At 40.5% G+C, this 25894-nt stretch overlaps 1 protein-coding gene across 1 annotated transcript in view; it reads left to right on the top strand.

Annotated features, from left to right (window-relative positions):
* The first annotated feature begins 2658 nt into the window (after positions 1-2658).
* CACNA1S (calcium voltage-gated channel subunit alpha1 S) overlaps positions 2659-25894 on the top strand; it is a 79875-nt gene continuing 56639 nt past the window's right edge. The window contains exons 1-12 of the mRNA XM_018576779.1: positions 2659-2810; positions 6915-7020; positions 7399-7538; positions 9519-9655; positions 9748-9900; positions 11679-11884; positions 13330-13433; positions 15079-15227; positions 15304-15385; positions 15501-15661; positions 17024-17249; positions 21315-21522. Coding sequence (XP_018432281.1) covers positions 2659-2810; positions 6915-7020; positions 7399-7538; positions 9519-9655; positions 9748-9900; positions 11679-11884; positions 13330-13433; positions 15079-15227; positions 15304-15385; positions 15501-15661; positions 17024-17249; positions 21315-21522 — 1824 coding nt within the window. The remainder of the gene's footprint in view (positions 2811-6914; positions 7021-7398; positions 7539-9518; positions 9656-9747; positions 9901-11678; positions 11885-13329; positions 13434-15078; positions 15228-15303; positions 15386-15500; positions 15662-17023; positions 17250-21314; positions 21523-25894) is intronic.

Below are 25894 nucleotides of genomic sequence, written 5' to 3' on the forward strand. Positions count from 1 at the left end.
GAATTTTCATTAGTGGTTCGTATGTACGAATTGTCGTCACAAACTAATTTTCATTGCAGCAAAGTGACAAAAGGAAAAAAAAACTTTTTTTTATAATCCGCAGAAGAAAAATTAGGAGAGTGTCCCCATGCCAATGGCAATGGGGACAAGGGCCTCTTTCCTACAACCCTGGCCCAGTGGTTGTGGGGGCCTGTGGGCAGGGGGGCTTATTTACATCGGGGTTTCCTTTTATATAACGGAGCACCCAGATGCCACCCCCCCTTTTGAATGAGTAAGGGGTACTTGTACCCCTACTCATTCACTAAAGGGTTAAAAGTAAATGTAAATAAACACACTACAGTACACATTTTGAAAAAGTCCTTTAATTGGAAAAAAAAGTCAGTTTGTGACAAGTCCTTTAAAAAAAAAGTTACAAAAATGGATCTATTGATGTAATCCAGCATCAATCACGATGAACGATGCCTGCCAAAATAAAAATTTCTAACCGCACATCGATCTATCGGAACCCGACGAAGACTCGCTGCAAAATTACAGCTCCGGCCTGAATGTAAACAAATGGGCAAAGTGAGGCGTGACGTCCATTTGACATTCTGAGCTGCCATATAATACGAATAGCATTCAGGAACTCCCGAATGCTATTGTGAGTTAACGAATGCCATTCAGGTCTGGGAACCGAGGTTTCATAATGCTATTCATGGGGGGAACCTCACACTTTTTTTTTTCTTCTGCAGGCTGTAAAGAAAAAAAATGGGGATTTCTTTATTTTGTCTAATGTCAGTTTGTTGCAACGAAAGTTTGTTCGTAACGAAAAATCATACATAGTACCGCTAACGGAAATTTGCATTTGTTTTTTTTTTTAAAGTTGATGCTTAACACAATAAAACTTCATTCCGGAAAGAAATTCGGATGCATCCAAAATTTCGTTATTGCAAATCCGTATTAGTTTGCATTAGTTATTTCTGTTATCAGAAATTTGGATGCGTCCCAATGTACGAATTTCTGAAAATATGTCCGAATAACGGATCTTTAATAGCTAACTTTTCCCAGCAGGTTGACAGCTAGCTTTGTGCAAATATAAAAACGATGGGGTCTAGTCACTAAGCTGCCGTAGGCAGCCGAGTGAATGACCGACCTAAAGCGAAGTGAGCTGAACGCTGTTCGGCTATTCACTTCAGGCTGGTACGGCTGATTTCAGCCGTATACCGGCTGAAATCAGCCGTACATTGGGTGGCTTCAGGTCAGCCAAACATGCTCAGCATGCTCGGCCGACCCAAAATGCAGAAGGAGTTTGACTCAGCCGATCCAACATCTCTGGCAGGCTACTCGCTGCTGTTCGGTCTATTCTTATAGATGCCGAACAGCAGTGAGTGAATCTGTGGTACCAAGCAGAACAGAAAAATAGTTTAAAAAGTAGAAAAAAATAAATAGAAAATGATTGTGCGGAGCTAGCAGTGACAGCTAGCTCACCCCAACTGTTTTCTATTGGCCGGCGGTTCTGCTGCGACACTGGAGATCAGTGTCGCTGGTTAGCTGGTAACCAGGGACGCTGATCTCTCTGCAAGTGGCCAGAGCCAGCCGTAACATCACGGCTGGCCCCGCCCAGCTGTCAGAGGCAGGCTGTCGGTCGGCCAGCTTCGGCTTTCAGCACGGCCCAGCCGAGCCGAGGCATATGCGTTCGGCTCGACTGAGCCGCTCGGCCAAGTTTGGGAGCTGTACCGACTATAGTGAATAGCCCGTACAGCAGCCCTTCGCTTCTACTAAACCGAAGGGGTCCTGGGGCCGAAGCTAGCCGAAGGATCGGCTACGGCTAGATCCTTCCGCTGCTTCGTGAATAGGCCCCATATGTTATTATGATTACATATTGCATTGCATATGGGAGTGGCAAGCACAACACAGTGTAATGGTACATGCTGGTTGCATCATACACTTTTCTGGTAATAGCTTGCTGTACTGTTTAATATGATGTGGAACTGACATATTTTATTTACTAGGGCTAGAGGCTACCACAGTGAGTTTTACTGAGTTGAAAAAATGAACAAAAATGTTTATTAGCAAAAATAAAATAGTCCTGAGCTTTGCATAGCCCTTCCCAAATGTACAGCCAGGCTGATGACCTGACTCTTCTTCTGCTGCAAATAAGCAATAAAGCTTGGTCATCCAGCTGTCCCCAGCCTTTGATTAGACAGAGAAACAGTTGCCTCCTCTGCTCACTCTGCTTGGCCTGTTCTCAACATGTTCCTTGTCAGCACATGAGCATGCAGCACACCTCATTGGCATCAGTGATGCCCAATGATGCCCATCACATTCCCAGTCTGTGTGTGCTGTTGTGCAGGTGATTACAAGGCTTGTATCAAGTCATATTAAGGTACCTAATCAAGCTTTTTTTTAAAAGTATTAATATTTTATTAACTTTAATAAATAGATAACCACATTTGTTTTTTGTTATACCTGCCTGGCATTCATCTGCATACTGTATGTACACTATGAAGAATAATGTGTAATTATCACTATTTGGGTGTTTGCTTTTGTGTATCAGCTTGGCTGTTGTTGTACAATTGTTTTAGCGGAAAATAATACCATATCTTTTTCTGTACATCATAGAATCTGTCTGAATAAAGAAAAGAAACATACGCAACACAGCAGGCTGTCAGAGGAAAGATGGATGCAAGAGGAGCAGGAGTAGAGGAGGGTGCACAGAAGAAAAAAAGGAGACCTTTAGTGCCACCATCCCCACGTCCTCCTCGAGCATTATTCTGCCTTGGACTTCAAAACCCATTTAGGAAAGCTTGTATAAACATTGTGGAATGGAAGTATCCTTTGCTATGTCAATGTTTTAAAGTATTTATTAGGTACTATAAACAGGAGATCTGGGAACACAGTCTCAAGTACAATTTATATTAATATATGTTACAAATTGGCATAAAAGCCAGAAACATACAAATATTTGTCAAGGCATTTATATAGCACCAACAGAGCTCTACATACTGTACATTCATATTAGTCTTTTAACCCCGGGCTTGTTTACACCATCTCCATACTAGATCTGGATCTGTTTCTGGAAACGTGTCTATGTACGTTTCTGATGCGTTCCAGCGCAATTTTTGTCTCAGTAAGAATTTCTAGTGCATTTGCATACATTTTGGTGCATTCCAGACCAGAAACAAATACATGCAGTACTTTTTTTTTTTTAAGTTCTAGAAATGAATGCAAAGGTGTGAACTAACCTCAATTTTTTCCATAGGAATGAATGGGTACATGTTTTTGGACCAGACAAAAAACATTCTGATCTGGATCTGGTTTGGAGATGTGAAGTAGTGATGGGACAAACACGCCCGGGTTGGAATTCGAACTTTAGAACATGGAAAAAGTTTGAATTCAAACTCAATGCTAGTCTATGGGGCTAGAACTTTGAAAATCAATTGTCTCCATTTTGAAGGCTTATATGCAAGTTATTGTCCATAAAAAGGGTATTGGGATTCGGGTACTGCCCTGGGGGACATGTATCCATGAAAAAGTCAAAAACATTTATCCATGAAAAAGTCAAAAAAACTTTTGAAAAATAAAAAATTTTAAGGAGCAGTGATTATAACATCACTTAAAGTGAAACAATAAAAAGTAAAAATTCAAAAGACGGCATGTTAGCATCCCCCAATCGCGCGCAGCGCGCGGCACGCGCGAGTGGGAAACTACCAAAATGTAAAAACAGGCAGCGATGCCTGTTTACATACAAGCGATCCGCCGGCTCTATAGCCGGTGGATCGCTTGTATAAGGTACCGGTGTGTGCGCCCCCTCCCGCTGTCCCGGGCTCCGCTGTGCCCGGTGCGAGCCCAGGACCAGCATGGGGGTTCTGTGACAGGGGATCAGAGAGAGATCAGTACACGATCTTCCTCTTCGGTGTCAGAATGAGGAAGTGATGTATATTACATCACTTCCGCATTCTTTTGTCACTCTTCAGCTTCAGAAGCTGGAGAGAAGCTGATGAAGCAGATCTCTGCTTCATTAGCTTCTTTGGGGGGTCCTAGGTGATATTAAGGGTCTTGGAGACCCCTGATGTCTCCATAAAGAGGACCTGTCACATCTATTTGCTATCACATAGGGGGTTTCTTAGCCTCCTATGTTATAACAATAAAGTTAAGTGAACTTTATTTTTTTTTTTTTATTAAAGTCACACATGTCGCCTATGGTCAATTTTGGCTATGGTAGTTTTTTTTGCGATTTCGCGGGTGCATGCAACTTTAAGGCACCCGCGCAATGATTGCGGGTGCTCGTAATGACCACGGATGGCGCCGTCCTCAATATAGTAATGTAGAAAATGTCACCAGCACTCCAGCACGACACAGATTCCATTTATTGATGCTAATGAATACTCAGAGTAACATCAAGCACTTTCGGGGCCACGCAGGGTCCCCTTCATCAGGCTCAGAGTAAACTGGTGACATTTTATACATTACTACATTTACCCGACGTGACCCCATCTTTTATATTTTACCAAAACATTGGGCAAAATAAATGTATTGTAACATAATGTTTAAAAAAAACGTATTTTTTTAAAAATTTTCAGTAATTTTTCCTTAACCAGTTGACATCCGCGGTGTTAAACCATAAAATAAGTGGTGATTAAATACCCCCAGAAGAAAGCTCTATCTGTCCCCCAAAAATGGTACAACATTTATTTCAGTAAAGCATTGCATGACGGAATAAACGTCAGTCAAAGTACCGCAGCGCTGAATACTGAAAAATGGCCTGGCCAGGAAGGGGGTGTAAACACCTGGTCTTCAAGTGGTTAAATATTGTGCCTGGGGGGTTCTCTTAAACTGCCTGTAAAGTCGTGCATCTGTACAATGTTTAGAACCTGCTGCAGCAAAAATGACATTTGTAAAGAAAAAAATGACATTTAAAAAGGGAAAAAAAGCATGCGGTTCCCCTTCCCAAACAATACCAGGCCTTTTAGGTCTGGTAGGAATGTTAGGAGGGAGCCCATATAAAAAAAACAAAAAAAAATGTGTGGGGTTCCCCCTCAAAGTCATACCAGGCCTTAAATAAAAGTTTTTAAAAAAAGGCCAGACTTTTGAAAAAATCCTTTAATTGAAAAAAACTAACAGACAAGTCTTTTATTAAAAAAACAAAAAAGACTTGATCCACCGACGCAATCCAGGGTCAATCACAACGTCCAGCGTTGTCCACGACGACAATGCGACGAAAAAAAATATAACAAGAAAAAATAAGTAGAAATAATAATAATTAGAAAAAAGATGCCTGCCGACCCTTCCGCTCGAGACTAACTCCCGCCGCAGAATGGCATTCTGATAGTTGCCGGCAACATATAAACATTTGGGCGGAGCTAGCGGTGACAATGCAATTCAATTCAATGCAATATGGTGACCTGTACACAGTTGGTGTATGGAATACCCCCAGAAATGTCACTTCTGCTTCTGTGATGGTTTTCCCAGAAGTCTGCACTAACATACAAGTACAATTTTTGTCATACCTTGCAATAGGAATTTCATTTTTGGTGAGGTACTCCCTAAGGGTTACTAAAGGGATGCAGACACTGCACCTTTCTCTATTACAACACAGGAAGCCCACCAGATAGTTAAAACAAACCCAAACCCTCCCATTCAGGGATTTGTTTGGAAAGGACATGCTGCAACAAACAGCTTTTTGTTCAGAACAGACACAGGTAGGAAATTGCAACAAAGTTTGTTAAAATCCTTGTAATGAACATTGATCATCCAGAGGGGATTTAATTTTTTCTCAACAAAAGTGGAAGACTTTTAATTCAGCCAATTGTGCTGATAGTGGTACATATAAAGTAGAAAAAAAAAATCTATTTTGTCCTTTGTTGGGGTTCTGTTGAGGACCCTACAACGTAATTTACTGAGGTAAAAAGGATATCTCTGACTAAAGGACTTCCTCTAAATGATAAGACGTTATTGTCCTTAGCATGCTAGACCCTGTCTCATATGTCCTATGTGGGATTTATTACCAAATTAAAAAATGTCTAATATATTGCATGGGCCCCAAAGTATTTAATTTGTAAGTTTTTTAGCATATATTATGAAAAGTTATATTTTATGATAATTGTGACTGTGTTCCCAGATCTTATATTTACAGTTCCTGTTAAATAAATAGTTTTACCAAAAGAGATGGTTTAAAATAACAACTATAAACTATACACATATAATCAACATTTCTGTTGACCCTCTAAAGCTGACTATACACATTGCAATCTGTTTGCAATTTAGAAAATGTAGTGCAAATGTATGTTTAATTGAGTACAGATTAAATGCATTGTTTGGGAATGTATTTTAGAAAAATTAGGAGTTTTTGCCATCTCTGAAAAATGCATTGGAGCCAGTGAGAAATGCAAATTTAAGGTTACGTTCAAGGGTGCATTCAAGGGTGCTATGGGCTTTAAATAGCTCCTTTGGGTTAGGTAAATTCCTTTCAACTACACTAATCCTGTTTTGTACCAAAGAATCGTCCCTCAAATTCTAAGAGCATAGAGCTGAGAGCTTTTTTAGCTTTTTTTTTTTACTTGGTGCTTTCTAAGTATTTCTTTCTAAGCGCACATCAACTTCACCTAGAAAGAAATACAGTGGCAGCTCTTAGTAATATGACTATGTTTATAAAAAGCTAATGACCAACATGTAAGCATTGTACATAGTTCCCATGTTACTGAAAAGTAAAGGGGAATAACAGTGCTTCCGACTCTTCTCAATACTATCTAAAGGTAAAAAAAAAGTTAGCTGGAGGTTTACTTTAAATCCAACATCACTGTAGATGTATATAATATTTATTTGTTTTACTGTGCTTGATATTGATCCAATGCTATACACCAAAATGGTATAATGTAGTGTCTTTATTTTAATGACCACAAAAGCTCATATTTCCTTTGACTCCTTGATGCTAGACCTTTCGAGATGATTATTCTTCTTACCATTTTTGGCAACTGTGTGGCTTTAGCAGTTTTCTTGCCGATGCCAGAGGATGACACCAATTCCACCAATTCTATCTTGGTAACAGCGTTTGCCTTCTCATTTTCTGTTTAACTGATAACTCAAGAAAAAAAGCATATTTATGATTAGATAAGAAATAATCTGCAAATTAAATAAATATAAAATCAGACAGTAGTATAGATAAAGTACTATTCTTTAGATATTTTATCTCCAGTGACCATACAAAAGAACAAGTATTCACATTTTTACTGCAAGGTAGGTGGCTTACCATAGACATATGCACCCAAGATACAGAATCCTTGCCTTTTTTTTCTAAATGCCTTCACATTAGGTTTCACTTTGGTCAGACGAATTTGTATAAAAAAAGGTTGATGTTAAAAATACATACCTCAGATGTTTGGATACTGAACTGTGTCTATTTCATATTCTAATTTACAGGAGAAGATTGAGTATATCTTCCTATTTATATTTACTATTGAAGCAAGTTTGAAGATTGTAGCCTACGGATTAATATTACATACGGATGCTTACCTTCGAAATGGCTGGAATGTTCTAGATTTCACTATTGTTTCTGTAGGGTAAGGATAAATACAGTATGAAAACTGTTTATAGAACTAAGAGCTTTCTGATAAATGTGTTAGTGATGTAGGCTTTTCTGCTCAAATTGTAATATCCCTATATTTATTGGCTGCGAAATCCAGAAAGCCTATTTGTTTTTGCCTCAGGGACCAATCAAAATTGATAGTCACAAACTATGGTAGTTTCAGCTCTGTGTATCCAATAGGAGAGGATTACCGAAAAGACTATATAAGAAGCCAGACCTGGTGAGCGGCTTTACCCATGATTGTTATATGTTTGGCTGTTTCCAATCTTGGAAGCCCCTTATAAAACTTGTTATTTTTAAACAGGGGTGGACTTGGACTCTGGGGCCTACAATGGAAAGGGAGGAGGAGGGCACGCTGCATAGCACATGCAGCATCAACAATTTTTTGTGGTGTGTGAAATACGCTGTGGCAAAAATTGGATATGGCATAGCAGAAACTATTTTTGAGGCCCGCAAAGATCTTGCGAATCTTGTGCATTATACCTCAAAATTGTTATGCACTAAAAGTACAGTAATGCACTTACAGTTGTGTAGGTCATAGCCAGCATTCACTGGATATACCAATCCAGAGGAGGCAGTCATTGCGGCCAGATGTTCTTTTAATTCCTCCAGTCCATACATGCAGACAGGCCAGCGAAGAGATGGCACACACCCGCGTCTGTCTCTACATACCACGCTGCAGCCCAAGGATGTTCCCACCTACCTCCTGTTTAGGGGTGTAATCATGGCAATGCCTGACCACTTGAGTGCACACATACAATACAATACACATGATACAGCTCCACCTACTAGTTGCTAGGAGGTGTTGCAAGACAGGATGCCACCAGGTTCATTTTCAGGCACTTTTTGCCCTATTTCCTCAGGGCCCAACAAGGAATTTCCCTGTCCTCCTGCATTTCAGGCTGCCCCTGGTCTTAAATATCCAACATAAATAAAATAAATGTATAGGTTCTGGTTGCAGTCAAGGCCTCATTTATAAAAGAAAAAAAGGAAGAACGCTGAATTCTCTGACATCCTGGAGCTTTATATAGAAATGGCCCCACTTCAGGCTCCCAGGTATTTCTACTCCTCCACCTCACATGCCGGCTTCCCAAAGCTACTCCCTGCTGAATACACCCAAAATCATGTACTTTGAGTTTCAATCCCACAATAGGCTTTATTGATAATAGTGCAACCCACACAAACTCCTCCTAAAAATTAATTTTATTCTGAATAGCTTAGTTGTACAACTAAGTTTTTCAGAGAAAAATGGGTTGGAGGGAATAATTTGTGCAGGTTGTGCTGTTATCAACATAGCTCACAGTGATATCAGTACAACTCAAAGTGCGGCATATACTTCCTGAGATTTTGTTCTCTATTGCAATAACATAATGCAAGAAGCAACTTTGCTCAGGTAGCCATAACAACCAACTTTCAAAAGGCTCTAATCAAAATATGTTTGATTTTCATGGGGAGTATTATTATTATACAGGGTTTATATAGCGCCAACAGTTTGTGCAGCGCTTTACAATATAAGGAAGACAGTACAATTACAATAGTAGAGTAGAGTAGCACTTTGCACATTGCTATTTACCGTATTAAATTGGCATCAATTACATTTATATGTCAAAGTAGCCTGTATATACAGATTAAAGATAAGAAAATTATTTACAAAAGTAGAGACCTCGCCTACAATTACCAATCTGGTTTTTCTGGGGAAATTAAACCAGGAAAAAACAAAAACTAGTCTAATTCAAACATATCTTGTAAAAGCATAGCTGGCATTAACAAGTCAAAAACTGATTGGTATTGTTTGGAATAAGCAGACATTATTACACGAGTTTGAATAAAATCATGCTGGTTTTCTTCCAAGAAGGTTTTGTAGATTTTCAGTCAACATTCCCCACATTCTGGTAACTTTATTTGTGTTATTTTTAGTCCTACATCTGTATTTAAAATTAACTTTACATTGTAGAGTCTTCAGTGTGGTCCTGGAACAGATTCATAAACTACAGGGCATAACTGCCCCAGGAAAAAGTTCTGGATTTAATGTCAAGGCACTGAGAGCTTTTCGTGTCCTGAGACCGCTGCGTCTGGTGTCTGGGGTACCTAGTAAGTTTAAGCATTACCCTTATACATAGTGAAAGATCATTTGCACAGTTCTTGCATTGTGTACAGCTAATAATCTTGTGTTTTCCCCTCAGGCCTTCAAGTGGTACTGAATTCTATCACTAAGGCAATGCTACCTCTTCTACACATAGCTCTTCTTGTGCTTTTCATGATTATTATATATGCCATTGTTGGACTAGAGTTGTTTTCTGGGAAGATGCACAAGACCTGTTATTTCAAATTAACAGGTAAGAGTATTATTGGTCTGCCCCAGGTACATCCTGTTTATACACACATTATGGCTATGTTTCGGTCCCTGCAATGCCATGGGTCATGTTTTCCTTGGCTCCGTAGGAGCACCCTATAGCAATAATTTGCTGAAATTACAGACCCCAGATTCAGAGGAGTACAGAGAAGAGGGAAGCTCTTTCAGGCTACTCCTTGGAGGAGCGAGGAGATGCCTGGGAGGACTTCCTGTCACAATGCTGCTCTGCATATAAGGTTTGGTAAGTGTGGGAAGGAATTTTTGCTGGGGGGGAGATTTTTTGGGTGGGGGATATTTTGCGGTTGAGGGAGAATGAGAATTTTTGTATGTATGTTACGATTGCCAGCTTGTTGCCCATATATTGTTAGGATTGGCTACTTGTTGCCCTAAAAATGTCATATGATTGACCACATATTTTCTCATTTGCCCTTTTCTCCCCTGCCTATTGTTACCTACATACTTTAACAATTGATTGTTAATTGCCTCCATATTGTATTCAATTTCCAATTTGTGGCCCATGTATTGTATTAGGATTGCCATTTTTTGCTACTGCAGTTTAGAGGATCATATTACTGTAATTTAATTCCCTGCAGGCCTGTCACTGTCAAACTATGCCACAAATATCACAGTGCCTTGCCACAGCTTTTTGCCTGCACGGCTAAAAAAAGCTTTATTCTTGTATATTATATATACAATGTGTAAATAAGAAGAAAATGGCTCTGGCCCTTATTAATTTTCATTCATTTTCTTATTTACTACTGAAAATAAATTAAAAATACTTTTTTTTTAACTCGGGTGTCCATTACACTAGGTGTAACACTGAATGAATATACTTTTTGCCTAAAACATGTAAATGGAAATGTATGATATATGATTGTATTTGTACATAATACAAACCAGCAGCCTAACTCCAGTCAAACGTGGGGAAGAGTTGTAATATCTTTCTGGTTCCTAATTTCTAAGTGTGTTCCACCACTATAAAGATTTTCTCTTCTTGTACCTGTGATGCCCATCCAGTGGCGTAACCAGAGTTCTGGGCGCCCGGGGCAGACATTTTTTTTTTGCCCCTCCCCCCAACACACACTGTCATAGGAGGCTGCAAGAGGAGAGCCCAGCCCCCTGTGACAGCGCTGGCTGTCTCCGCCCCCACACCTCTCTGCTGCACTGTGATAGGCGGCCGAGCGGTGTGGGAGGAAAGACACCGGCCGCTCACAGCGCTCGTCCCGCAGAGCTCGGCCAGCTGTCATTTTCTCTCTGATTCCTTTCATCCCCGCTGGGCACTGCTCTGTGTCTCTGTGCGGGGATGAAAGGAATCACGGCCGCGCCGACAAAACGGCAGGAAAATGTCACTTTAGGCATTTAGCCGAAAGTGCCATTTTCGGCCGGCGCCCCCCCTTCACTTTTTGCCTGGGGCCCGCGCCCCACTGTTCCCCCGGTTGTTACGCCATTGTGCCCATCTAAGGAATGGATGGAGCAGTTGTCACCATGCCAGGAAGGCACAGCCAGCAATAAAACACAGCGAAACTGTCTAATTCTTCCCTACTTTGATCAAATGTAATTTTGTCTGTATTCCAGTTGTAGAGATTTGCCATCACTTCCTCTCCTGTCAGGAAGCAAGGGAAAGTCTCCCCAACAGGATTAGAAACAAAAATAAAACCTGATAGAGAACTCTTCTCCACTTTCTGGCTGTAGTTAGGCTTTAATATGTGTGTGAAGCTGACATAGTAAAACTATATTCTGAAACATGGCTTCTTTTCCCAGATATAATAGCAACAGTGGAAAATGAGAAACCTGCTCCATGCAGTAGTATAGGCCAAGGCCGCCAGTGCTCAATAAATGGAACAGAGTGCAGAGGATGGTGGCCTGGGCCAAATAATGGCATTACTCATTTTGACAATTTTGGTTTTGCCATGTTGACTGTATACCAATGCATAACTATGGAAGGATGGACAGAAGTACTTTATTGGGTGGGTATTGCAAGAATGGCTTTATATTTATATATTTGAAATGAGCTAACTAAATTTGACCTGACTAAACGAAAATATTAGACAATTTTGTAAACTGGAAAGTCCAAGCACAAAAATATATATCATTTTAGTTATAGAGTAAAAGAAATTGAAAATATGTTTCAATGGCACAGCAATTAAATGTATATTAGAAAAGAGTTAATGACTCAAGGATGTTGAAATTATGTGCGTCTCTTTAAACCAATATTTTATACCTCTCCAAAAACCCATTTTGGCATAATCTAAAGAGGTCGTGATGGTGTCATCTCATACACTTGCATAAGAGAAAAATATGAGTACTACCAGTGCTAACATCTTTTTATAAAATGCTAGTTGATTAGCTCTAAAGATAGCCATACACAACATAATTTGAGCCATGAGTGGCCCTGCCAGCACCACCCAGCTCAACAAAAGTCAATTTAAAAAACGGCTGAGCTGGGGGGAAAATTCTCTGTCAAACAGTGACAGCATCCTATCAGATGCAGTCACTGATAGAGTATTCAGATAGCCGTGTGAATACAATAGTCAGCAGTGGAGATTCCTCTATCTATGCTATTTAGTATTGATGGGGTAATCAAGTGACTTTCTCTCATTCGGCCCTGAGACTGATGAGTGAATATCCGTGTGTGTGGCAAGCATTATTCTGATCTTCTGGCTTTAGTTCGTCATGATCTATTTGGAATAGGTATGCATATGATGAAAGTTGGCAAATATTAAAAAGGCTTTTGCTGTATTTATTCCGGGTCAGAACTCAAAGAAATAAAGTAAGAAAGCCAGGTATAATCCCAGAATATGAAGTCAGCAATTGCAAGAAAAGTTTAATTGAAACCTTAAAGTGTATGTCAAAGCAAAATGTAAAAAACAAATGCACAGTACATCTCTTAAATGCATGTATAATGTCATGTGTTTTAAAACCCCAGCAAGTATAGAAAATACCCATTGATCTGCCAGAAATGCACTGAGCTTTTAACTTCCTATGTTTGGTTGACAACACACAGCACTTTTGTAAACTGAGTGGTGTCTTATACACCACTAAAGCTGGCCATACACCTTACAATTATCTGCAGAATTTCTGTGATCAGATGGAAAAGGTGCAACAGATTCCTCCATCTACACTTAACTGTGTGGATGGAGTAATCTCCACCTGGGCCAATCTGTTGCACTTTTCCATATGACCACATAAAATCTGCAGATAATTGTAAGGTGTATGGCCAGCTTAAGTTGTGTATAATGTTACACAATAATAATTTTTCACAGTACCCCCTTGTTGTGCTTTCCCTTCCATTTCTGTCCCAGAGTTTTTCTAGCCTCAAGGACTGTGAAACTTATTGGAATATTCTTTTTTTCTGCTTTTACTATCTTTTAAATATACAAACATTAATAATTTTTTGCTTCTTTTTTTATAGGTTAATGATGCTATTGGCAATGAGTGGCCCTGGATTTACTTTGTCAGCCTTATCCTTCTTGGATCCTTCTTTGTGCTTAACTTAGTGCTCGGAGTCCTGAGCGGGTATAATATTTTCTATAATCTAGTCTTGCTGTTTAAGTGCAGGTGGTACACAGCATGAAGCTGTGATGGAGCCCATAAGGTCATGGGGTCCAGTTATAATCATTACCACATTCCAGCTGGGTGTGTACTTGGGTTGCACACATACCAAGTACAGTACTCAGTACAGGTACGAGTACATGTACCGATAGTTTTGAGTGCCAAGACTACACTAGAGAAAAATCCAAAAATTAGGAGGCAGCTGTCATTTGTAAGGTGCACACGGAGCTCCTGGGATTTGTACATCTCTGTTTTAATGTATGATTTTGTTTTTATAAATATAAATAAAGGGATGCACGGATACCAGTTTTGCGAGTACGAGTACTGGTACTTGCCGAGTACTTACAAGTATGAGTACTGATACATTTTTGTTTATTGTCATGTGACAGTTTTTCTAAATCAATACAGACTAATGATTTCAGGACAGTGGTGGAGTGCCAGAGCCGGTCCCAGCTGCAACCGCTGCAACCCTGGCAGTTCTTATGAAAATGGCAAGTATCTGCACTGGTACTCGAAAAGTATCTGTGCATCCCTAGTGTGTACATTATTTGCTACCCAAAAATTAGATTAGCATTTAGCTATGCACAATGCTTCTGCTTTGCTTGTCATCATATATCACTGCAAGCCTACAATACAGGGTCTATCTCATTGAAAACAGTAGAATCCTAGCATTCTCTGTTGATGCAAAACACCTACAATGTTATTAGCATCCAAAGATCATATCTACACTATCTAGATGTTGTAGGGACTTGGGAGCTGAATTTTAAATTCATGGGAATGTGCTTTTTTTTACTCAATAATGTGAGGTGGTAATGCTGACATTCATCATACAGGTTCATATAAAGTGTGAATTTTATCATATGTTTACTAAAACCACTTATGGACTGGGAATGTACTAAATATATTGTGCATTCCCTCAGTTAGGCCTGCAGAACATATCTAGTTCATTCTACAATATATAACATTGTGCAAACTCCCATGTTCTATCCCCCTGGGAGCTAGGGTTGCCACCTTTTCTTCAAGCGAAACCCGAACACTCTAGTGACGCGTGGACATTTTTTGGGGAGAATGAGTCGCAGCTTATTCATATGTAAATAGCGACACCCATTCATATGTAAATATCACAGTTGAGACTATTTTCAGTAGGGGGCCAGTAGCCCCTGTCTTAATTTTGGTTGTCCCTGTCTGCCTGACATCTTGTGTCCGGGTTTCTGCTGCCATGAAACCTGGACACAGCATTCAAAACCCGAACTGTCCGGGCGAATCCTGGACAGGTGGCAACCCTACTGGGAGCTGAAATTTACAGTCAGGATCCCAACATACAAGAAGGGGCCTCTGAGAGCTACCCCAGATTCAACAACCAGTGTAAAGGCTTTTTTAAAGTTTACCGGATATAAAAGCAATGCAAAAAGGTTAAAAAAAATGAAAGAACTAAAAAAAAAAAAACACATAGTATGAAATAGGTATACCCACTATTTCATCTGGAAAGATGCTACTATGGGTAGAATAATGCTAAGGAAGTTTAAAAAGTAAGTTTTAGAGAAGACTTTTTAAAGTTGTAGTTTTATTGGAGATGCAATACCAAAACTTGTATGTCCTCCATCCATAGTGAGTTTACTAAGGAGCGTGAAAAAGCCAAATCACGGGGAGCATTCCAGATGCTGAGAGAACAGCAGGAAATGGATGAGGACTTGCGTGGTTATTTGGACTGGATTACGCATGCAGAGGTTATGGATTCAGATATGGAACCAGGAGATGGTGAGAGTTGGCCACTAAGTGCTTATTGGAGGGGTATTTTTTTTCTACTCTGTTAAATGTGCACTTTTGCTTTTAGGTTTCTCAAAGCTAGAGGAAGGTGGTTCAGAAACCGACAGTCTGTATGAAATAGAGGGGATCAACAAATGTATTGCCTTTTTGTGAGTAAGCTCATATTAAAAAAAAAAACTTAAAAAGTCTTAAACTAAGCCATGTTTTCATACAATACAATATTCACATGTAACATCTTTATGTTTGCTTATGCCTTTCCCACAGCCGCCAGTGGCGCCATTGGCATAGACTGCTTCGTCGAAAAAGTCGAGAACTCGTGAAATCCCGCCTCTTCTATTGGCTTGTTATTATTATAATTCTTGTTAACACTATCATCATAGCAACTGAACACCACAATCAGCCTCACTCTCTAACAAGAGCCCAAGGTAAGCAACATTTCCAACTGTCTACAAGTACTGATAAAAAAAAGGTTTTCAAGCTTTTAAGTATTGATTATACAGCTAAAATGCTCTTTATATACTTATAGTGTCTGTTAAATAAAGCATATCTAATCCTGAAACAAAATAATTACATATACTGCAGCTTACCAGTCTGTAGATGCAGTGTCTACATTATTTTTTTCTCAGGCTTTTTCCCTGGTAATCCTGCAAATAACACACTTCCTGTTTCTTTGTGGCTAAGCTCACTACTCTACTGTATCTAGGGAGGAAGCCATGGTTGCCACCCAAGCTGAACTTCAAACATGTCTGCCTATGTTCATCTCCATTACATGAGCTTCAGCTGGAAGTGGAGAGAAAGACGAGTGGACACGAGAAAGATCTCCTTCCCGCTGAATGGGGCTGGAAGCAACACGGATTGCATGACTTCCGGCTCCTCAGCTGTCGTTCTCTGACTAAAGAAGCTGGGGAAGACGCTATTCAAGCCTGATCTGTGCTTGAATAGCTTCTTTTGAAGTGAAAAGGAGACGCTAGGGGTCTAAAAGACCCCTAATGTCACCTTAAAGAGAACCCGTCACTACTAATATGCTATGCCCGCTATGCGTTAATATGCCTCCCATGTAATGGCAATGAAGTAAAAAAAAGTTTAAAACAAATAAAAGTTAAATACATATAAAAATACCCCAAAAAATGATTGCGCTAAACACGTTGGACATCGCTAAGTGACCTGGAGTAAGAGCAATAATTCTAGGGCCAATATTCATGGTTAACTCTAAACTGTTGACATGTACAGACTTTTAAAGCTTCACCTATGGACAATTTGTGGTACTGTATTTTGTTGCCGTTTTACGGGTGAACGCAATTTTTAAGCTTGGCATGTTGGGTATCTATTTACTTTGCACATTTTTACTCATTTTTACTTTTGTGCTATTGTTCACTTACAGCTTTGAAACTTAGTACAATGTCTATCAAAACTATATTTTCAACAAACATGTAAATATCATTATTAGCTTAGTTATTATAAGGTAGTGCTTTGCGTCATAATAAAAGGGTTATGTATGGTTTTAAGCATGTTAGGGGGCAATCATTTTGAATGGGCAACCTTACCGCAATGTGCATTAAGCGCAGTAATGCACCACTAAGATGTAAACGGTTGCCTGCATTGGGGTGTGTTGCCATTTTTTTTTTTTATTGTATTACTGTCACTGGGGGACAAAACCACTGGAGACAGTACACATTGCACATTAATGAGGCATGAATTATAATTGTGAGTGTTACCGCATTCATGTGGCTACCCCTTGTGCAACATAAATGCATTCAAAAGATTCTTGTTTTTCTATTTATCTGCAGACATCACGAATCAGGTGCTGCTAGCGCTCTTCACCATGGAGATGGTTATAAAAATATATGCCCTTGGTTTCCAGTCATATTTTATGTCAATTTTCAACCGGTTTGATTGCTTCGTAGTGTGCACAGGACTGCTTGAGGTTATGCTGGTAGCCAGTGATATCATGTCTCCTCTTGGAATATCTGTCCTGCGTTGTATACGGCTACTACGAATATTCAAGATTACACGGTAATCACACAATGGAATGAGATTATGTTTTTGGATAGACCCACACACACACAAAAACACTCACAAGACTGTAACTGTATTTAGGATAAAGATTTGGAACTGCCCCTCTGTAGGGATAATTTATGGTTCAGAGATTTGTATCAGCTTGTACCATATCCTCACCACCTAGTCATGAAAAGAAAAAAACTCACACATTTAAAGTTGGTGTAAAACTTTACAAAACATTTCTGGTAACAGAGTTAAAACCTTGGTCAGGTTATTATTGCAGAGCTGGTAATCATTAGAGAGATTTCTCTTTACTTCCTGTCCTCAAGATACCACAGGATATAAGAGGAAAGCTTCTAGCGTGAGGGGAATTACCATCGTAGACAGTTGTCACTATAGCAGGAGATGATTTGCCCTTACTACTTGCTCTAAAAACTCCAAAATGTTGGATTTACCCTCACTTTCTATCTTGGTTACAGTGGTCACCATGACAGATAAAGAGGGTACATCTTCCAAGAGGGGACACCGTCGACAATAAAAACTTGACAGAAGGTCTTAAACCATTTTCTACTGGACATACATTTGCAAACATATTTTATTTATTTGCTGATTGATCTTTGCTTATCACCTGTATTAACATAAGTATTGTGCATGTTGTAATAGGTTAATAAGGTGCAGAAATGTTATGGCAACAGAATGGCAGTCAGGATTAAAATAAATGCATTCAGTTGCAGCATGACTCACTATCACAACTTCCATAACCCTTGCATGCCTTCTTGCTGATTGCTGCAGTGTGTGGATCTGAATGACTAAGATTGACTTTTATCATTCCAAAGCTATGGATGCGACAGCAAAGAAAGTCTAGCACAGGCTATTCTGACACTTCTAGGTAGCTTGCTACTATCTTCCACCCCCCACCCCACACACACACACACACACACACACACACACACACACACACACACACACTTTTTACTATGATGATGTGCCTCGATGGCCAATAGGAATGTCCATAGCTCCAAACTGTCTCTCATTTGGATAGACTGCCCCTCTTTTGGAACAGAATCCCTCTTTCCTACTCAGTTGTACCTAATTTTGATTTTATGTATTTATTGAACCCTATAAATATTTACTATTTAACTACCTAAAGCATTGCACTACACTAAGAATGTCATCCAAGCATTGCATTTCTTATTTTGAAAACCCAGGAAAAAGCAAAAGCATTGGGGAAAAAGTACTGGCGCAGCCAGGACTCAGCACGACACTGAGAAGTTGGGCAGCACAGCCTGTAGCTTCTCCTCTGGATCCCCGCTGCTCTCCCTATCTGTATGGGCAGAGGCAGGGGGATCTGAGGAGAAGTGAAGCGCTGCAGCCGGCGGGGGTGCAGAGGAGGGAACCGCTGCCACTGCCGCATGGCGGAGCGGCGAGGAGAGAGAGAGAGCCGCTCTGCCAGGATCTGACAACCAATGGCTCTCTCTCTCCTCAACGTTTGTCATACTCGTATCTCCCCTCGGCCGGGACAACGATCCGTACGCGCCACTGCGCAGGGGTGCCGCGAGACTCCTCCGACTCTAGTACGGGGTCCGATGATGTTAATGCGCAGGCGCGCCACGAGACTCTGCCCACTCACCCGCGTAGTCGGCATAAAGCCGCGGTCCACCGTTTGATCGGCGTCCCACTATTGTTGAAGCAGGACGCTGATCAAACCAGCAACCCCTGCTACTCCAGGAACCCACCACTGAAGGAGAATTGCTGCATAGACCCTATCCCATTCCTGGGAGAGCCACAAACAGCAAGTATTTCAGCCATAGCTACATGGCTATGGTAGAGAGATCTCCACAGCACGTCCTATATGCCTACTCAACTGTCTGCTTGATTTCAAGTTAACCTGTCGCATAACTATATGCCTACTGAATTGTCTGCTTGATTGCAAGTTAACCTGTCGCATAACTATATGCCTACTGAACTGTCTGCTTGATTACAAGTTAATCTGCCTCATACCTATGTGCCTACTGAACTGTCTGCTTGATTACCAGTTAAACTGCCTCATAGCTATACGCCTATTTACTGTCTGCCTTATTACAAATGAACCTGCATCATATATCTATGGAACTTAAGCTAATTGCTAATTGAACCATAACTACCCACCTGCGGTACCCTCAATACCTACCTTGCCGTTGATACGCAGGGTTAAGTGTTGCTAAACGGGGCGTGATGTGAAGCAGCTCTCTCCTAGCCTTATCAACATTCTGGGCATCGGAGGAAGAGCTGCAATCTGATACCCGTTCCCCCTAAAAAGAAGCCATATCCACAGCTGCGGTCCAAGAAAGTTAACCCCTGGGGGGGTGTTACACCGTTTGGCCATGCTGCTGCTGTGACAACGGCTCCCGCCTCCCACTTACCCACCGGGTTCAGCGCTTCACTTCTCCTGGGATGCCCGTTGCCTCTGCCCATACAGGCGGGAGAGCAACAGGGATCCAGAGGAATAGCTGCAGGCTGTGCCGCCCCTCTGTGGGTGGCCGAGCGGCGGAGGATCGGTACATATCAACTATATGTACCGATCCCCTGTGTGCAGAGCAAACACTGGAGCGATCAGCTGATCACTCCAGTGTTTATAAATAACTGGGGACTATGTGTCCCCAGTTATGAATGAACAGGAAGTGCTTTACATCACTTCCTGTTCATTCATGAGTTTCTAAATGGGTAGTAGCACTATGTACAGAGGCTTCTACCCATTCATAACTGGATGATAGTAAATATTTTTTGAATGAATAGGAATCCTCTGTACTTTCCATTCATTTAGAACAGAAAAAGAGATTGAGGACTCTGTGTCCTCAATTTCTTTTTCTATTTTAAAAGGGAAATATCAGGGGGCTGTTTAGACCCCTAATATTTCCCCGAAACCCTTGCAACAGTAAAAAAATAAAAAATTAATAATAAAAAAATAAAATAAAAAATAAAAAATTCTGGAGGCGGGGCGCATGGCATCACATGCCGCCGCCATGCGCGGTGCTGGGTGACATCACACGCCTGTTTGAGGGGGCATGTTTTTTTGTTCTTGCCTTAGGTGCTAAAAGAGCTAGCTACAGCTCTAGGAGGGCAAGCTGTGACACTATGAGGAACATTCAGCCATAACAAGGTGTGGAGGCAGGTATTTGTAGGCACCTCTAGGAGTTTTTTTTTTCCTGACAGGGTATTTTCAATGCCTACTGTAGATTTGTGTGTCTTTTTGTTTTTAGTGAAATTATCTGGGCCACGTTTTCTATAAAATTGGTTGGTTTTACTCCTTGGGAAGGTTTTACAGTGGAGGTTTGAGATCAATGTTTTTTTTTCAGTGTCTACATGGGTGTTATTAGTATATTAAAATATATCCAGGGGTGGGGGGCCACCTTTTTTGTCTCTCTTTCTAGCTACTTTATCTTGCTTCATTTCCTTTGTCTTTAAAGTATAAATAACATTACTGTATAATAAAAACTTAATCTTTGAGAAAATAAAAACAAAATAAACAGAATATTTTCTAAAATCACTGACCTGGAAAATTATGCAGTCAAAAGCATCAACATGACAGCAAGGGCAATATATATACATCCCTCAAAAACATTTTTATTTTTTTTAAAGAAAACCTGTCATAAGAGAAACATTGGGCTGCCACTGCTGACTTCCATTTAAAATTGCTAGTTGGTTGGCTTTTTTCTGACTAACTGTCTTCAGTACTTAGTTACTGGTTTGAAACAAGTATGCAGATTAGGAAAGTCAGAAGTCATAAATGTTGCAGGTTAATGACTAAAAATAGCAGATGATCAACATGACATCCAGACAACTAGCATTTTCAAAAGAAAGGGTTAGCAATGGCAACATCCATGTTCTCATGACAAGCTTAGGTTAATTCTGAATAAATATGTCACCCATTCACTTGGTGATGTTTTAGGCTAGAAGTATAAGACGTTTCCTAACTGCTTTTATGACATAATCAGCATCCAGGGATTTCAGATATTTAAAGCTTTTATAGTTTTCCCCATGGTCATTTTAGTACTCTGCATTCTTATTATTTTCTTATATGTTGCTGCTTTTGTATTTCAGATACTGGACGTCACTAAACAACCTGGTGGTTTCTTTGTTAAACTCTGTCCGCTCCATAGCATCCCTTCTCCTCCTACTTTTCCTCTTCATGATTATTTTTGCTCTCCTTGGGATGCAAATGTTTGGTGGAAAGTTTGACTTTGAAGACATTGAAATTAGGAGGAGCACCTTTGACACTTTTCCACAATCCCTTATCACTGTCTTTCAGGTAACATCTGACAAACACCTATTATGTGACTTAAATAACCCAACACAGCAGTGTAGAGCAGTAAAAAGTATTTATAGAGCAGGAAAGACCATATAGAGAACGAAATTGTGTGTATTTCAATACCAGAATGTTACAAAATGACTATGGTCAGATGTCAAATAGCATTGGTCCCATGTTGGCTATAAATATGATCTGTCCATAGTGCAGACCCAGCACCAAAGAAAAGCATTTTAAAGTGCAGCATTAGCTTTCTAGAACAGAAGATATGTTTTTGTTGTCATTGTAGTACACCTAGTAAAACAACCAGCAACCACACTGCACTAATATGACTGCTAAACAGAGAGATGACTTGGGATAGATTGCTATAGTTTATAGCACAGTGATTCATCTGCACTGATGAGGAGTGATCAGTGATTAAGTCTGTGGATTACAGCATAGTACATCCAGTAAAACACAGCCAGCAACCACCTTACACTAATACGACTGCTAAACACTCAAATGTGATTACTCTGATGAAGGGCAATTAATGGTTGCTTGGGTTACATGGTAGTATGACTGCTTTACAATAAAGAGAAAGATTGTTTCGTTGTGGGTTAAAGCCTGGGCTAGGACAAACTTTATCCCTGCCAAAGCGGCTTGGCTCCCAGTATAAAGAATTATACTTTAATATGGAACAATGGCTCGGATAATAGATTTCAGAATGCTGACATTAATTTAAAAGCAAACTTACTACTTTAAGTGTGTGATTGCCCATTTCTGTCTTGATTGCCTAAAATGATAAATAATGCACAATCACCCAATGTTTTAAATAACTATTGAGCTGTTACAAAGGTTTTATTTCTGGCATTGAAATGGCTATAATATATGTCATACCATTAAAACAGTTTGATCCATGAAACAGCTGTCAACGTCCGTGTAAAGCTGCCGTCATTGACAAGCCATGCCTCCCTGCAGTTTCTTCTCGCCTGGTTAGGCACCTTGCTATATTGGTCTGCTTATTTATCTGTTCAAAAGCACTATTTATATAACCATGTCAGTGCCAGAAACAGGAGGAGACAGCATCAGCTACCTTGTAACAGTTCAGCATTTATTTACAGGATTGGTTGAATATGTAATGAGGCTTTTAGCACCTCCACATCTGTTTCAGGAAACAGATAACATTCTACAGCCACTGTGGTAAACACAAAGTAAACAGCCTTTGGCAAGACTCTAGCACTGCTAGAGATATTAAACACATGTGAGATGGTAAAGTACATTAAATAATAGGGCAATGTAGGGGTAAGGCTAACATTTTACAGTGGCACTCTAGCCATAACTTATTTTCTAGTTTCGGATAGAATGAGCAAGGGTTAGACGCTTTATGTTTTTACTGCTGTACGTGTTTGCATTGTACCCTCACTTTTCCAGAAATCTGAGAGCAAGTGAGAGGTCACCTTAAAACAAAGGGCAATCCAACCTCTTTACAGTTGTCACCAAACCAGGCGCCACCTTGGATGTTTAGTTTTCTACTCCTCCTCCAGTGACTACCATAAAAGTTTAGATTTTTCTTAACTTCCTGTCTGGTGACAACAGTACAGTAAACGAGAGTAAATGTGGTCATAGAGTGTCAGGATACCAGCGGCGTCGCCCCCCCATAAGGTCAGAGCGTACGGCATAGGGTACAGACCTCCCTTCAGCCTGGCAGACCACGGGCGCTCCGGCGGCCACTACGCGTGCGCGAGCTACGCGCCGGGTGCGCGTGCGCAGTACACAGGCTGTGCACGCATCCCGGGGCCGTGCTCGCAACGCACGTGCACCTGTTTGAGCTTCAGTTGTGGCCTTGCTGGGGGAGGTTCCCCAGCCCACACACACACACGCTTTTCGCCTGCCATTGGCCCTCGGGAAGGGAGGCCTCCTGGTCGCCTCAGAGACCAGGGGGCGGACTCACACCCCCTGGCTATAAAAACCTGGCCAGAGCCCTGGCTCAGTGATGAGTTATTACACCTCTTGGTGTGACATACAAAGCTCTCCTCCTATGTGCCTTGCTGCCTGTTACCTGAACCCTCTGCTGACTTCCCGTGTGCCGACCCTGGACCGACTATCGCCTCTGACCCTTGCTGCCTGCCTCGACCTTTGATTGCGCTCGACTACCCCTTTGGATTGCCCTTTTGTTACCTTGCCTCCTGACTTTTTAGCCTGCTTCCTGCCAGCGGGTTCCCTCCGTGCTGCTTGCCCGCGGACGCTCCCCACATAGAGGTAGGGTTAAAACTAGGGTTGCACAGATACCAAGTACAGTACTCAGTACAGGTACGAGTACATGTACCGATACTTTTGAGTGCCAAGACTACACTAGAGAAAAATTCAAAAATTAGGAGGCAGCTGTCATTTGTACACGGAGCACACGGAGCTCCTGGGATTTCTACATCTCTGTTTTAATGCATGATTTTGTTTTTATAAATATAAATAAAGGGATGCACAGATACCAGTTTTGCGAGTACGAGTACTGGTACTTGCCGAGTACTTACAAGTATGAGTACTGATACATTTTTGTTTATTGTCATGTGACAGTTTTTCTAAATCAATACAGACTAATGATTTCAGGACAGTGGTGGAGTGCCAGAGCCAGGTCCCAGCTGCAACCTCTGCAACCCTGGTAGTTCTCATGAAAATGGCAAGTATCTGCACTGGTTCTCGAAAAGTATCTGTGCATCCCTAGTTAAAACCCATCACCATTCTATTCAAAAACATTCAAAAATATTTGGTTACATTTCTATTTTAACTAAGGCTATTTAAGGACAGACAGATGATCTCTGGAACAATGGACAATGAGACTTTAACCTCCTTGAAAGCAACCAGTGTAACTCACCCAGTACATTTTTACACCTATAGTTAAATAAAGAAAAGAGGTGGCATTTCCTAGTATTCTACCTCTGGGATCCTGTTCACTAATGATTTTTCACCACATTTAGATATTTGAACAAATGTGATGTAATTTCAGTAAAAATTGATTTTTTTTTTTTTGATTTTTTTTTAAAAAAAAGCTTAACAAAACTGACAAACTGGAAAATAACTTGTAACTGAAGTTAGAAGTAGAGAGAGTGAGAGAATATTTTAGTAATTATGTTTGCCATGATTGTAGTGTAATATTAGCCACGCAAACCTTTTGTTCTCAAAGTGCATGTATACCTTTTAAATATAGTGTATCTCAATATAATATCAAATAAATAAAATTGCTTAAAAAAAGTTAGCAAATGGAAAATAAGTGAACTGACAAATTACCTTGGTGAACAAAACCAATGAACAGGTTTTTATAAAAAGAAAAAAAAAGGCAAAGAACATGAAAGTAGCTTACACAACTGTTTGACCCTTTATAGATACCCCTTTGCTCTCTTTTTTTTCTATAAAAAGGGGGATATTTTACTTTTGTTGTGCATAGATTTTCCATAGTTGTCAACTGTCAAACCTCTGTGTGTAATAAGAAGCACATCATAGTGAGGTGTTTATTTCATTATCCGCTATAAAAGCACTACATGGCCAGAGCCTAGCTCAGTTGTTGCAGGTGATGCTAGGATCAGGACAAGATTAAAATGCTTTAGGCCAAATGTATTTTGTATCAAAATAAAATAGAAAAATGAATCAGCTGACCAACACTAGTGGGCCCGTTCGCCCTAGTGGTGATCTGGATTGTACCGCATAGGATAAACAAAGGTCACCGCAAGGACACATAGAAAACAATTGTTTTCTATGTGTCCCATTCACACTACAACGCAGTGGGCAGGCACTAAAATAAAATGCAAACATGCTCCATATTATGGCAGCACACTGGATGCCCCCGCATGTCGTTGCACAACAGTGCATCACTCCGTGTGGTCGTGAGGGGACCTCAATAGAGTGTACACACTGTACACTGCACATAAAGAAAAAAATGTAAACAGTGGCAAGGTGTGGTAAAATGCACACTAATGGAGCTGTCACGCTGCACTAGCCCATCTGCTGAAACACATCGTTTTAGCGGACAAGCTAGTGGGAACAGGCCTTCAGTGGCTCTCATTCATTATGCCTTATTGGGTTGCTAAGGTGTGTTCAATAGAACTTAAAGAAGATCCAAACCCTAATCATTTAGTTTCCTAAACAATTATTTGTTCAAAAAATATTGTTTTCATTTTGTTTCAGGGTTTTTTTGCATCCAAGTGTTACTGAACTCCTCCAGCCTCTTTTAACCACTTGTCTAAAACTGTCTAGATGTACTTGCTCCAGCATTGGCTGCACACCATTGCTCTGGCCTGGCTTCTTGATAGGGACAACAGTGCACCCTTCATGTACAATGTGTGTAGGCACATCCACTTGTCATCTCCACCAGGGCGCATGTGACACACAGTGATTACGCAGGGCC

The sequence above is a fragment of the Nanorana parkeri genome, unplaced genomic scaffold (genome assembly GCF_000935625.1).
Source record: "Nanorana parkeri isolate BGI_ZX_2015 unplaced genomic scaffold, ASM93562v1 scaffold77, whole genome shotgun sequence".
Taxonomy (NCBI): Eukaryota; Metazoa; Chordata; class Amphibia; order Anura; family Dicroglossidae; genus Nanorana; species Nanorana parkeri.